The sequence below is a fragment of the Zosterops lateralis genome (assembly GCF_965231275.1).
Source record: "Zosterops lateralis genome assembly, chromosome: 19".
Taxonomy (NCBI): Eukaryota; Metazoa; Chordata; class Aves; order Passeriformes; family Zosteropidae; genus Zosterops; species Zosterops lateralis.
In genome coordinates this window covers 8,438,038-8,452,754 of record NC_139779.1, presented here as the reverse complement: position 1 = coordinate 8,452,754, position 14,717 = coordinate 8,438,038, and the positions used below count along the sequence as shown (strand labels likewise).

Below are 14,717 nucleotides of genomic sequence, written 5' to 3'. Positions count from 1 at the left end.
TCTCACCTTGAGCCTCTGCTCCCTTTTCCCTGTCCCACCACAGCCAGGGAGGCACCAGGGCCATGTCCCTGTGGAAGCTGATCCCGGGAATCCTGCTGCTCTAAATCCAGGCACAATCCTGGCCTGGCACAATCCTCCTTGGTTCATTCCAGGCATTTGCAGTGCTGGGAGGGTCACAAAATGCAGTGGGTTAAACCGTGAGTGGAATTTTCAGGAAGGCTCCAGACTTCTCTGCTCCCCATCCAAGAGCTCAGCTCACAAACTTGATTTTCCTACCAGGATTTTTTTTTCTTGAGCAGCTCCTGAGGGGCTGGAATCCTGGAAGGCATCAATGGCTCAGTGGGATGGGATGGGGCTCTCTCCTCTCCCTCCCAGGCTGGGAAGAGGCTCCCAAGGAGCAGTAGAGGCAATAAAACATCCCTGGCTCCCAGTCCTTCCCCTCCTGGTGCCATTTACTCCCCTCAGGTACATCACAAATCATGGGGGCTTCACCAGCACCAAACTCCTGCTTTGACAACCAAATCCTGGAACCCAGAGCAGAATTTTCAGGGTTATTCCTGTCCTATGCCAGGAAGCCAGGAACAAGTTTTTAAAAGCCTTTTAAAATACTCTTCCAAAGCTCCACCCAATTCAGTCTGGACAGGGCTGGAGGGCTGTAAAAGAAGGCAGAAATTCTCATTTCCAGGTTTGGCTCTTTTGCTTCATTAAACTTGGGAACAGGCAAAGTTTCTTAGCAGGCAGAGGTTGTGGGATGGTCAGTGAAAGGAGCTGGAATCCCACAGGAAGCCACACATTTGATCCATTGGCAGCAAACGTGCAGCTCTGTGGTTTGGGGGATTTTTGATCCTGCCATAACAGCCTGGACTGCTTTTCCTGGAAGCTCCAAGGCTGTTTAAAGTTTCACTGCAGGGCAAGCAAACAGCAGCTCCCAGTGCTGGATCTGTCTCCTTCCAATGCCTGGGACCAGCAGGACCAAACCACCCCAGGGCAGCAGCTGGGGCAAAACTTTCTCTGGCACAAACAGGTTTATCCTGAGCTCATCACTGAATTCAGCAGAAATCCCAGTGGGAGCTGCCCTGCCCAGCACATTCCCTCTGTGCAGAACTGCCACAGCCAAGGGACACTGAACAGGGACACATTTCTGGGAGCAGCCACATGGTTTCAAGGTTCCCAACTCAAAAGATTTGTGGAGAAAAATGCTTTTCTCTTCCAAAAGTGACATCCAGACCCCCAAAGGTGTTGCATGAGCCTTGGGGTGCTTTGCTGTGCCCTGCTGCATCCATCCACAGGAACACACGGCTTGGCTGGACACAATTGCCTCGACAAACCCGGGATGTTCTTCCACAACCCCCGGCATGATGGACCTCAACACCCTTTCCACAATCATTCCCACTCAGTGAATCACACTGTGCTCCTCAACAAATCCACTCTGGAAGCTGCTGAGAGCTGGCTCGGCAGCTGGCTAATTGCTGAAGTTGCAATTAAAGCAATGCTCACTTACCTGCCAGAATATGCTGTCTATTGTGTTCCCCAGGAAACCATCCCTGCCCTCCGATGACACCAGTTTAGGTCCCAGAATGGTCATAAATTCATCAAAATCCACCTGGCCATCCCCTGGAATGAGAGGAAAAAGATCAGAGACTCAGAAATCAGAGAGAAGGTTGGGTTGGAAGGGGCTTTTAGAAGCCATATAGTGCAACACCCTGACGTGAACAGGGACACCTTCCCCTGTCCCAGTCTGCTCCAAGTCCTGTCCAGCCTGGCCTTGGACATTTCCAGGGATCCAGGGACAGCCACAGCTTCTCTGGGCACCCTGTGCCAGGGCCTGCCCACCCTCATTATTATCAATTGATTACCCCTGAGAGCCCAACATGCCCCTCTGAACCTGCTGCACATCAGAGACCCCTGTGCCCTGGGAAACCTCCACAGCAACTTCCCAGTGCCCATGGATCCAAATCCTTTGCTGTGCCAGGAAACAGCCCCTGCTGTGTCCCAGCTGCCCCCAGGGACAGAATCAGGCCATGCACTGAGGGGAACAGGTTGTTCCCCGGTCCCTGAGAACCCAGAGGCACTTCCCAAAAAGCCATTTTGCCAGGGGGACAGGAGCCGGCAGCATGGCCAGGGCTCTCCCTTCAGCTTCTGCACAAGTTTTACAGGGCCAGCCCCAGCCTCCAGAGGGAGGGAGTGCAGGAACAGCAGGGCCAGGCTATGGCACATCCAGAGGCACAGCAGGGCCAGGCTATGGCAGATCAGGCATTTCAGCCCAGCTTCCCAGCAGCATCCGTGTGTGTGCCCAGCATGCAGAGCAGGCAGTGCAGGCACAGCCTCAGTGCCACCAGCAGGGACAGGTGACAGCTCCTGCCACTAATGAGCCAAGCTGGTGCAGTGCTGAGTGTGGCTCCAGCTCTGAACGAGGCACAGGAGGGAGTTTTGTATCAAATGCTGCTTTTGCCTCCACAAAAAAAAAAAAAAAAAAAAAAAAAAAAAAAAAAAAAAAAAAAAAAAAAAAGTGGGATATTCGTGCCTGCTGAAGGATCTTAAAATTCCCTGTCTGTCTGAGCAGCTCAAAGCCCAGATCTCCTGAGAATGCTTAACCTAATCTTGTGGAAAATCTCCTTCATTGATCAGGCCACGGACATCTCCTCCTCCATGTTATTGAACTGATGGGGTGGATAAATCAGACCTGCTGCCAGCGTGGGATCACAATCAGCACCTGCAGGCCTTGGGCTTGTGTTTTACTCCCATTCGGCTGGGAGTGACTGCATCCAGCCCTCCCTGGAGCTGCTGTTGTTAATTACCAGGTGTGAGAAGTGTCCCAGACCACGGGACTCCAGCCACTGTGAGGGAATATCCTGGGTTGAGGCTCTGAAAGGGAACCCTGCAGGGATCCTGTAAAACGCACCTGGAGCCTGTCCTGCTGCTAAAGCCGCTCCCAGCTCAGGGGCTCTGCAGGACCGAGCTCATTTCTAGGACAGCTTATTGAGGTAAGGGGTGGGATAAATGTGACATTGGGGTAAAAATTCATGATAAAAGAATATAGAAATATATGTTAGATTGGTGTTAACATAAAAATGTGAAAAGGTATAGTCTGCAGAAAAATTTCCTTCAAGCCAGGCTGCTGCCGTTCCCCAGCCCCGAGACAAAGAACGGGACAGGAGCCATCAGGATGAACAAAGACACTGGCCAACCCAGATAAGAATCGGCATCATACCCAGACAGAGAAATTACTCCCCAAACGAAGAGGAATTCTCCGACGGGGACTACACATCAGAATAATCATGGACCGGCGAGCCCCATCCGCATGTGAAAGGAACCTTCCCAGAATACAATCTGCGAAGTTTGACAAATCCGGGAAATCCATCCGAAAATTATTTGGACTATTTGCCGGACTATTCCATGCACCTGTTTTGCCTCGGGACATGAAAAACCCTATAAAACCCCAGGCTACGATCCGCTCCGTGTGGATTTGAGAAAATCTGTACCTTAGGGTGCAGACCCCTGTCCACCCAGCGCTGCGCTGCGAATCCTATTTGTGGTTTCTCTCTTTATCGGTGATTGGGATTGTTTTTCTAATACATTGTTTCTTTATTAATCTGATTTTTGTCGTTGCATTTATAACAGGGGTGAGCACACCAACCCTTGGAGAGCCGTTCTTTAACGTTTATGGGATCAGTCCCGCCCGCTGCATCGCTCGGGAAGGTAACGCAAGGTGACAGCGCTCGATGGCACACACGGCAGCGAATCCACGCGCTGGGATGCAAATCGAGATGCTAATTTCTTCAAATTAGCCAGATTAGCAAGAAAACAATTTGCATTTTAAGGAGATGCTGGTACCTGCCCCCGCATACATTCGGCCTGGGACTGTGTGACCCCCGAGCACGGAGTTACTCGGTTCGGGCTCTCTCCAATGTCACTCCACCCCGAGAGGACAGGCAGGACTCAGTTCCAGAGGAAAGGTGCTGGCACTGCTGGGCTCTGACTTTGTAGAAGATTTCGGGCAGCCCCTCGCTCGTGACTTCCCTGTGCCTCTGCCAGGGATCATCACTAACCTCACAGGCTTTAATTATCAGCTTAATGAGAGCATTTCCCACAACCTCCAAAGAAAGATGCCATTGAAAAATGCATTATCCCCTTATTGACTGCTTTTTCAATTAAAGCTCTTAACTAGCGAGGCAACTAGACCCCACTTTTTCCTGGTAGAAATATCCCTTTAGCATTCATGTGAAGCTGCAGAAAACAAACCTTCCCTGCCATCAGCACCTCAGGAGACTGCAGCATCATTTCATCAACAGAGAGAAATCACAGCTTTATCTGAAAATTCCTTTTGACAGCCACGAGAGAAATGTCATAAAAACCAGAACCAAAGCCTGCAGGGGCTGCTCTGCACAGCCAGGACATCACCAAAGCCCAGTTCTCACATCCCATCCTGGGAGTGTGGTGTGGAGTTTGAGCTTGGCACAGGCAAGAGCCACCCTCCTCACCCTCCTCACCCTCCTGCTCCTCCCCATCAGTGCTGGGAGCTGCTGGGGGATGCACTTGCTGAGCATCTGCTCGGGATGGAGCCCTGGAATCAATTCCAACCCTCCCATCCCTGTGCTGCAGATGTGCTGCTCTCCCCAGGGTCGTTGGGATTCCTAGCTGTGTGTGGATTATCAACAAATTAACTCAGAGTTGGTTTAAGGGTGGGGAGAAAGGAGGAAAAGGCTCGTGTGCTGTCTGTTCTCCCTCACCTTCCTTGCTCCTCTCCAGGAGCCATCCCACAGGGATGGGACAGGGAACCCTTGGGAATGGGGGTGAGGGGATGGGACAGGGAACCCTTGGGAATGGGGGTGAGGGGCTAATGGGACAGGGAACCCTTGGGAATGGGGGTGAGGGGATGGGACAGGGAACCCTTGGGAATGGAGGTGAGGGGATGGGACAGGGAACCCTTGGGAATGGGGGTGAGGGGCTAATGGGACAGGGAACCCTTGGGAATGGGGGTGAGGGGATGGGACAGGGAACCCTTGGGAATGGGGGTGAGGGGATGGGACAGGGAACCCTTGGGAATGGTGGTGAGGGGATGGGACAGGGAACCCTTGGGAATGGGGGTGAGGGGATGGGACAGGGAACCCTTGGGAATGGTGGTGAGGGGCTAATGGGACAGGGCAGCCTGGCAGGTGGCAAAGGGGGTGAGGACAGAGAGGTTTCAGGCAGGATTCCAGCCCATGCCTGAGCTCCCTCATCAGCCAAGGGATGGGTCACTGCCTGTGTAGGTGATTTTAGCAGAACACCAGAGCTGAGCTTAAGCACTGGTTTAAACCCACCTAAAGCACTCCCTGATTCCCTCCCAGCAGTGCCCTGACACTCTCCTCCCCCGTACAGCTCTGTGTTAATCCTGGCATTAATGTCACCGAGTCACTCGCGGGCACCGACGCTGTGGCTGAGCCTCATGAGTCAAGCAGTGACTCAGAACCTCTCTGGCCACCCCAGCAGAGCCAAATCAGATCAGCTCATCATCTCCAGGCCCTCAGCTGGGTGAGAAGAGCTTCCAGGTGCCCACAGAGGTTTGTTCCCTGCAGGACCCTCAGTCCTGGCAGAAACCAGGGAATTGTGGCAATAAAAAGGAATGGCAGTGGTGGGAGCCTGGCTCGTTGTCCCATCGTGGGAAGAGGATGCTGAAGGCACCAAACAACATCTCTGGGTTCTTCAGGAACCTTTCCAGTGCCACAGACAGACTTGCCAAAGCTCCCTGTCACTGCTTGTCTGTGTGGTGCAGAGACCTTGGGGATAAGATAATTGCAGCCTGAGGAGCCCCAGCATGAACATTTGACATGTATGAGCTCAGTTTGGCTGCCCCCAGAGCTCTAGCAGGGAATCCTGGGATCCCATAGCACATCCTGGGACTTGTGCCAAGTGTGGGGATGGCAGGGTTGGAACTGGATCATCTTTAATGTCCCTTTCCACCCCAAACTGTTGTGTGGCTCTTTGATTCCAAGTCCACCAAAGGTGATGGGGCAGCAGCAAGGAGCAGTGTGGAGCTGGAATCCAAGAGTTTTCCCAGACCTTGCAGCCCAGGGAGATTTGCTTTGGACCTGACTGACTCAAGGAAGGGGTGTCTGCACCTCTACAAAACGCCCATTGGGCCTCCTAAACAAACCTGCGGGATCACAGAACCATGGAATCAATGAGCTGGGATCCAGGATCATGGAGTCCAACCTTCCCCCAGCACTGCCAAGGCCACCACTGACCCCTGTCCCCAAGAGCCACATCCACACAGCTTTTGAACACTTGCTCAGTGAAAAAATGTTTCCAATCTCCACCCTGAGCCTCTCCTGGCCCAGCCTGAGGCCGTTCCCTCTCCTCCTGTCCCTGTTCCCTGGGAGCAGAACCCGACCCCCCCGGCTGTCCCCTCCTGTCAGGGAGTTGTGCAGAGGAGAAGGGACATAGAAAAAAAGAAAATCATTAATGACTGAATATCTGGAGGGGACTAGAAAAGCACCATTGCCCTCCAGAGAGCAGACTTTGGGTTGGACACCATCTCAGGGGTGATGAAAGAGCCTCCAGCCCTTTGGAAAGGGGATTTACTCTCCTAAGCTACTCCCCTTCAACACCAATTCTCCTCCAGGTTCTGATCCCACATCCCCAGGACCGAGAGGCTCCAGGTGCCATCAGCTGTCCTGCTGGTTCTGTACTGGGGAAAAGGGAATTGGGGGGAGCGGGGGAGGAAAATGAGAGGAGAAAAATATTCCTGGAAATGAGGGGGGGAAAGGGAAATGAGGAGGGGAAAGCATTCCTAGAAATGAGAGGGGGGAAAGGGAAATGAGAGGGGGAAGAGGGAAATGAGAAGGGGGGAAAAGGAAAATGAGAGGGGGGGAAACATTCTTGGACTGCATCACCTCTACCCCCGGGCAGAACGGACCTAGCCGGGTTTTCAGAGCCTTATGCATCAGACTGGCTGGATAATGCGCCCTGATTGATCCCTACATGAGCCTTTTCCCCGGCCATTGTCAGGATAATGAGGTTCTCGGCAGTTCCCTGTGCGGCCCCGGGGCCGGGATGAGGATGAGGATGGGGATGGGGATGGGGATGAGGATGGGGATGGGGATGAGGATGGGGATGGGGATGAGGATGGGGATGGGATGAGGATGGGGATGGGGATGGGGATGGGGATGGGGATGGGGATGAGGATGGGGATGGGGATGAGGATGGGGATGAGGATGGGGATGAGGATGGGGATGGGGATGGGATGAGGATGAGGATGGGGATGGGATGGGGATGGGGATGGGATGAGGATGAGGATGGGGATGGGATGGGGATGGGGATGGGGATGGGGATAAGGATGGGGATGGGATGGGGATGGGGATGGGGATGGGGATGGGGATGGGGATGGGGATGGGGATGGGGATGAGGATGGGGATGGGGATGGGGATGGGGATGGGGATGGGGATGGGGATGGGGATGAGGATGGGGATGGGGATGAGGATGGGGATGGGGATGGGGATGGGGATGGGGATGGGGATGGGGATGAGGATGGGGATGGGGATGGGGATGGGGATGGGGATGGGGATGAGGATGGGGATGGGGATGAGGATGGGGATGAGGATGGGGATGGGGATGAGGATGAGGATGGGGATGGGGATGGGGATGGGGATGAGGATGGGGATGGGGATGGGGATGGGGATGGGGATGGGGATGAGGATGGGGATGGGGATGAGGATGGGGATGGGGATGAGGATGGGGATGAGGATGGGGATGGGGATGGGGATGAGGATGAGGATGGGGATGAGGATGGGGATGAAGATGGGGATGGGGATGAAGATGGGGATGGGGATGGGGATGGGGATGGGGATGGGGATGGGGATGAAGATGGGGATGGGGATGGGGATGGGGATGGGGATGGGGATGAGGATGGGGATGAGGATGTGCGGTATGAGCCTGATCAGCATCCGCACCGCTCCTGCCGAGCGTGACCTCCAGCGAGCACCGAGGTGACATATTTAAAGTTAATGAGCCAGGTTTGCAGCTCAGGGCCCGGAGCACACAACTGCTGTTTATTTTTATTCTCTGGCAGCTCCTGCAGTGCCCGGCCGGGCTGTGTCATTGCCGTGCCCAGATCACCCGGGCTGGGCTGGGCTGGCGCAGTCTGGGCCAGGCACAGGATGAGCCTCCTGGCAGGGAACAGCTCCAGCCACAGGAGATTTCCCAGATGAGGCTTTCGATTTCAAAGATTGGGAGGTCAGAGCCTCCTCAGCAGCCTGACCCCCTGCCCAGCACGAGGCAGAGAATTTCTCCCTAATTACAGCCTCAATCCAGAACTACAAAGAGGACGGAGAAAGTCTGGCACAAAATTTTGGCCTTGGAAAACAGCTTTAATTATAGATGGCTCCAGTGACTTCTTGGAGGAGAGAAACAACTGTCCTCCCTGCCCCCCCCCAGCACAGGAAGGACCTGGAGCTGTAGGGATGAATCCAGAAGAGACCACGGAGCTGCTCCCAGGGCTGGAGCCAGGCTGGGAGAGCTGGGGGTGCTCACCTGGAGAAGAGAAACTCCAGGGAGAGCTCAGAGCTCCTGCCAGGGCCTAAAGGGGCTCCAGGAGAGCTGGAGAGGGACTGGGGACAAGGGATGGAGGGACAGGACACAGGGAATGGCTTCCCACTGCCAGAGGGCAGGGCTGGATGGGATATTGGGCAGGAATTGTTCCCTGGGAGGGTGGGCAGGCCCTGGCACAGGGTGCCCAGAGCAGCTGTGGCTGCCCCTGGATCCCTGGCAGTGCCCAAGGCCAGGCTGGACACTGGGGCTTGGAGCAGCCTGGGACAGGGGAAGGTGTCCCTGCCCATGGAATGAGAGGAGCTTTAGGATCCCTTCCCACCCAAACCATTCTGGGATTCCATGAAAAGCTTCTCTGGATCTGAGGAAAGGATCAAAGATCTCCATGGAGCCCCTCAGTCCCTTAAGTCCCTCAACTCCTGCAGTTTTCAGCGCAGTTGTGAGGATCTGGCTGCTCTGGTTCCATGACAACCAGGCAGAAAAGATCCATGGATTGTACAGACACGTCCCTGGAGGACAGGATTTCCATGGGGGCTGGAAGGCTCCAGCAGAGCCCAGGAGGGTGAAGCAGGGGGAGGTTGTGCATCCCATACGGAGCAGAGGAGCTGGAAGTCACACCTTGTCTTGTCCTGCAGGGGAAGGAGCAGCTCCACAGGGCTGGTTGTTGCTTCCATTCAAAATAAATCTGTGAATTCCCAGTGTCTGACCAGGAGACTGACAGGGACTGAGGAGGACAGTGAATCTGTCCCTGCACCAGCACAAGCACTCAAACAAGAAGGAAAAGTCCAAAGAAAACAGGGACTGCAGTAAGAAATCAATCCCCATCAGACACCTGCCAGCTCCCCACTGAACACAGGGAGCTGTAGGAGGCCCAGGGACCAGCCCTGTCACCAGATGTCCCCAGGGGAGGGCCCTGCAGGGTCTGCTGAGGGAGATGTGCCACCAGCCTGGTCGCCCAAGTCCCCAGAGACACCAACCCTCTATGAACCCCTCTCTCTGGGCACCCAACGCCATCCTGCAGGTCTGTGCAGACTCTGATCCCTCCCCAGCTGTGAGCAGGGACTATGGTTACCCCTAAATCTAACCCTAACCCTGACCTAACCCTGACCCTAACCCTAACCCTGACCTGGGTGCTGTGGATCAGGAGCAGCAGGATCACCCCCAGACTCCCCAGCACTTCCAACAGCTCTGCTCCCTGCCCTGGGAAGGGCAGAGCTCTGGCTGCAGCTCACACACCCTGGGAAGCCAAAACGATCCCGGGGTGCTGCATTTCAGGAAGAAATAAAATTCAGCAAGAATGCAAAGCTCAGGGCATGAGGTGCACCCCAGCCCACAGCAGGGGTGGGTTCCCGAGGGGGGCTGCAACTCAGGGCTTCCTTTGTGCTGCCCTTCAGCAGGGCTGCACTTCAGCAAAGGCTGGGTTGGATATTATGTGGTATAATTTGATATAATTTGGTGTAATTTGATGAACCTCTTGCTGCTCCTGAGCTGCAGATCTGTCAGGCTGCAGCAGCAACTGTAATTACTCCTCATTTCTGCAGTGAGAACACAGAATGGGATAAAATGTGATAATCCTCATTGTCCAAATGAGAGCAGACATGGAGAGAGTGGCCCAAATAAATCCAGACAAGTCTCATCAAATCCATCCCACTGCCCAAAATTTCCAGCTCAGCAACAAATTTTAAAGGACAGCCAGGCTGGAATGTGGCTGGATCAATTCTCACACTGAAAAATCACTTTGAGATCAAAGGACAAACCCCAAATCCATCCAAACCCATCTGCCCCATCCCTGGCAGTGTCCAAGGCCAGGCTGGATGGGGCTTGGAGCAGCCTGGGATACTGGAAGGTCCTTGCCCATGGCAGGGGATGGAGTGAGATGATTTTTAAGATTATTTCCAATCTAGACCTGGGATTCTCTGACTCCTATGAACTCTGATTTTAATCCAGAAATGGTTCCTGATCCCCCTCCAGCAGCCTGGGATGTTTTGTACTGATACACATTTTATATTGAGATATAAAATGAAATACTTCATCCAGCTCTTTTCATGCTGAAACACAAGGAACATCCACAGCCATAAAAAAACTCAGGAAAATCCAAGAAAGAAAAGTGAGAGAGACAAAAGACGGAGAGAAAATGTTTCCACCTTGGGAATGTCACCATTGTCCCACCAGGGCAGCTCAGGCTGAGCTTGTGAACAGAAGCCAACATTTCATTGATCAAAGGTTGGACAGGATGACCTTGGAAGCCTTTTCCAACCTTAATGATCCTGGGATTTGTCCAGCCTTAATGACCCTGGGATCCTGGGATTTGTCCATGCCTAAGGACAAGGAATTTGCCTTCTGCCTGCCCCAGGGGAAAGCTGAACAGTCAATTTTTGAAGGAGAGATTTGCTTTGTCTCCGGGTGTCCCAGCCCGTGTCCTTTGACCATTCCTATCCCTGTGCCCAGCTCTGGTGTCCCTTCCCTCCCCAGGAGCCAGGGCAGGCAGACCAAACCAGTGTCCCTGGGGAAGTCATGGACAGCAGGACATGGGCCTGGAGGGGTGGCAGGAGGGACATGGTGACCTGGGACACCACACGGCCTGGCACTGGCACTCCTTCCCTTTCCAGAGGGAATCTGGGACATTCTGGGATGTGTCACCTCTAGTGGCAAAATTGGAGAGGTGACATCCTCAGCAGCAATGAAAAACTGGGAGGGAATCTCAGTTTGAAGTTCTGGAAGAGTCCTGGAATCACTGAGGTTGGAAAGACCTCTAAGGTCATCAGTCCAACATTGGCCACCAAACCACAGCACCAAGTGTCACTTCTGCCTGGGTTTGGACATCCAGAGCAGCCTCACGTTGTTCAGGGAAACAATCAGGGAAAGTTCAGGTTGGATATTGGAAAATTCCTCCCAAGTCAGGCATTGACACTGCCCAGGGCAGGAGTGGAGTCCCTCTTCCTGGAGAGGTTTAACAGCCCTGTGGATGTGGCACTTGGGGACATGGGGCAGTGGTGGCCTTGGCAGTGGTGGGGGTGGTTGGACTCAATGGTCTTAGAGAGCTTTTCCAACCTTAAGGATTCCATGACTCTTCCAGAATTTAAAGTTGAGATTCCCCCATTTTGCATTTCTCCCAAGGATGCCACCATCTCAGAATGTCCCAGAGGTACCAGGCACATCCCTGGTGACACCAGCTCAACTTCTACTTTATCAAAATACTCCCTATTCTCATCCCAATAAATAATTTGACATTCAGGGGTGGATTTTCCCCCCTCTTGTGGTAGCCTGGAGTTATTTTTCCAGCTGCTCCTCTAATTAGTGCACCAAGTGCTCATTTTATTCCTCAGATAAAAATCCCAACGAAACAATTTGTGACACTTAAGTCACACATTTATCTCTTTTATGGCAACTCCTGCTTAAAGAGGAGGAATCCCAGATAAGGCCACACATCCCATGTGCCATTTCCCAGCGTTTTTATCAGCATTGCTGCCAATTGGAAGAATTTACAAATAATTGCTTTACCAGCACAGAAATGTATGAAATATTTCCCTTTCCCTGTGCTGGCAGAACATTCCAGGTCATTCCCCAGATTGCAGAGAGAAGCACGGGCCCCTCTCACAGTTTGTGTCCATGAAATGCAGAATTATGGCTGAAAATTAGGGAAATCCACAGGACAAAGGTCAGATTTGACCTCTGGGAGTATTTCCAGACCAAAATATTGGCTCTCTATGAAGCATAGTCCCCAGAGGGGTGCCCAGGTCCACCAACAACATCTGTGGGAACAGTCCCAAACACTTCCAAAGCAAGCTTTGGGATAATGGGACTCTGAGAAACCCCAGCCCTCACCTCCCTTCCTAAAGAGAAACATTTTTGCAAATCTCTTTTCTTTCTGTCCTGTCCTGGCACTTCCCATCCCAGCAGTGCCACAACTTCTCCTGGAGTTCACACAGGGAGGGTTCTGAGGATTTACTAGGATTTCTCTAGAGACCTTGAAATATTCCAAGGAGATTCCCATTTTTCTCCATCACTGAGGGAGTTTTATGCCAAATATACAATTTCCCCCGTGGCAGCTGCATTTCTTCACCTGGGTGAAGCACCCCTGGCAGAATCCCAGAATCATGGAATACCTGGAGTTGGGAGGGATCCACAGGGATAAGGGAATCCAACTCCTGCACAGACACCCCAACAGCTCCATCCCGGGCCTGGCAGTGCCGTCCAAGCTCTCAGCAAAGCTTTGGAAGGACAGCTGGAGGAGGGATTTGTAGGGATCCAGGGGATCTCCAGCCCTGCTGTGCTCCTGCCCCCAGGGAAGAGTGGCAGCAATGGGATATTCCCAGGAAGTCAGGGTATGCAGAGGGGTGAGGGCAGAGCCACTCCTGCACTCCTGGGCACCCTGGCAGTGCCAGGCTGGTGGCTGGTGACATGTCCCTGTGCTGGCCTGTCCCCTCTGCAGGAAGGCTGGTGACATGTCCTGTGCAGGCAGCCCTCAGCAGCCATGGAGGCAGCAGAGGTGACACCTGTGAAGGGCTCCTGGCCCAGATCCAGCTGTGCCAGGGCTGGTTTTGCTCAACTTCCAGCAGTGTTCTCTCCCTAACGCCAAAAGTGATGGATTAGGAATGAATCATGGAGCATCCCTTCCTTCCTGCTCTGATGGGAGCTCTGAGAGTATCCCTGAGCAGCTCCACACGGTGGCCCTGGGAGCAGCTGTCCCTGTGCCATTCCCTGTGTCACCCTCTGTGCCATTCCCTGTGTCACCCCCTGTGTCCCTCCCTGGCCCGGTGGCAGGAGGTGACACCAGCTGTCAGGTCACTTTATGCCCAGCCCCAGCACACTGCAGGTGCTCCTCTGAGATCCCCATCCAGCCTGGCAGTCCTGCTCCCTCCATCCCCATCCCTACGGAGAACAGGGAAACCAGCCCAGCTCCAGCTGCTGGTTTTGCCAGCCCCTCTGCCGCACTGGAGTTTGCTGATGAAAACTGGATGTTGGGGCTGCTCACGCTGGCTCAGGTTAAATCCCAAGCCCTGCCAATTTTCTTACCTCATCTTCAGGCCCTGGCAGCAGTTTTGATGGGAAGGAAGGAATGGATGTCTGGCTGCTTCACCTGCCAGCACATCATAACTCATGGCATGGGCCAGAGATGTGCAGAGGATTTCACCTCCCCCCATCTCTCCTGACCACTGGAGAGACTCCTCCTGAGTGTGACTTTCATCCATCCATCTCAGCTTCCAACCCATCTAATGCTGAGCAAAAACCTGGAAAAACTCAGCAACTCTCCCCAGGAATCTGTGGGAAGGTGGTCAGGCTGTTCCTGGGAGCACTGGGCACACCAGCATTCCTGCCCTGCTCCTCAGTGATGCCCTTTCCCAGTGGGAGAGGAAGCAAGAGCTGTTGCTGGTTCTCACTCCATAGTAGAAATCCCAGGAAAAGGTGCAGAATCCATTGGAGAGAAAGAAGCCACAATAATATAAATTCAAGCTGTACAGCACTAATTCAATTTGCAGGCAAGGTAAATCGTTCACAGAACATTCCCCTCTTTGCTCAGTGCCTCAGGAATTTCCCTTTCCTGACTTTTTTTAAATCCATGGCCCACCAGACCTTCCCCTGGCACAGCCTCCCTCCAGCCCCAACCCTGCACCAGCACAACCAGTTTGGAGCTGGTGGGATGTGGAACAGGAGCATCAGCTCCCCTCGCTGCAGAAAGCACTCCAAGCTCCCTGGAAAGCCTCAGCAGGAATTTACCACTTCCATCATTCCAGGTTTAACTCCACTCCCCACTTCAGGTCCCTCCACACCAGCAGTCTGCACAGAATGGTGCCAAAGTCTGCCAGAGTCAGGGAAGGACTGGAGATGAATCAGAACTAGGAGCCAAGTCCCAGCACTCTTTTTCCAAAAAAGCTCAGAATTTCGGGAAAAGACCCCAGGAGCTGGCAGCACACCAAGCCTGGCTTTGCCAAACCTGAGCCCAAGTCCCTCTCTGCCAGGAAAGGCCAGCACAGCAGGGCAAGGGGCAAACAACGACTTTTGGACAAAACACTTTTAAAAGTGATAGATTCTTTTTTTTCCCCTTTTCTTTATGGAATGAGATCATTCCCACGATGGATCTCCTCTCCCTGCCAGGTTTTGCAGCCCTTTCCCTGCTGGACACCCTCAGCAGGGTGACAGCCCTGCCTTGCGACAATTGTCCTATTCCCAGGGACATTGGGATCCCCCCG

General features: G+C 53.4%; 1 protein-coding gene across 1 annotated transcript in view; it reads right to left on the bottom strand.

Annotated features, from left to right (window-relative positions):
- The window catches only part of CALN1 (calneuron 1), a gene marked incomplete at both ends in the record, with an annotated part of 94,915 nt that overhangs the window by 40,117 nt on the left and 40,081 nt on the right, over positions 1–14,717 (bottom strand). Inside the window, one exon of the mRNA XM_083875519.1 lies at positions 1,502–1,614. Coding sequence (XP_083731645.1) covers positions 1,502–1,614 — 113 coding nt within the window. The remainder of the gene's footprint in view (positions 1–1,501; positions 1,615–14,717) is intronic.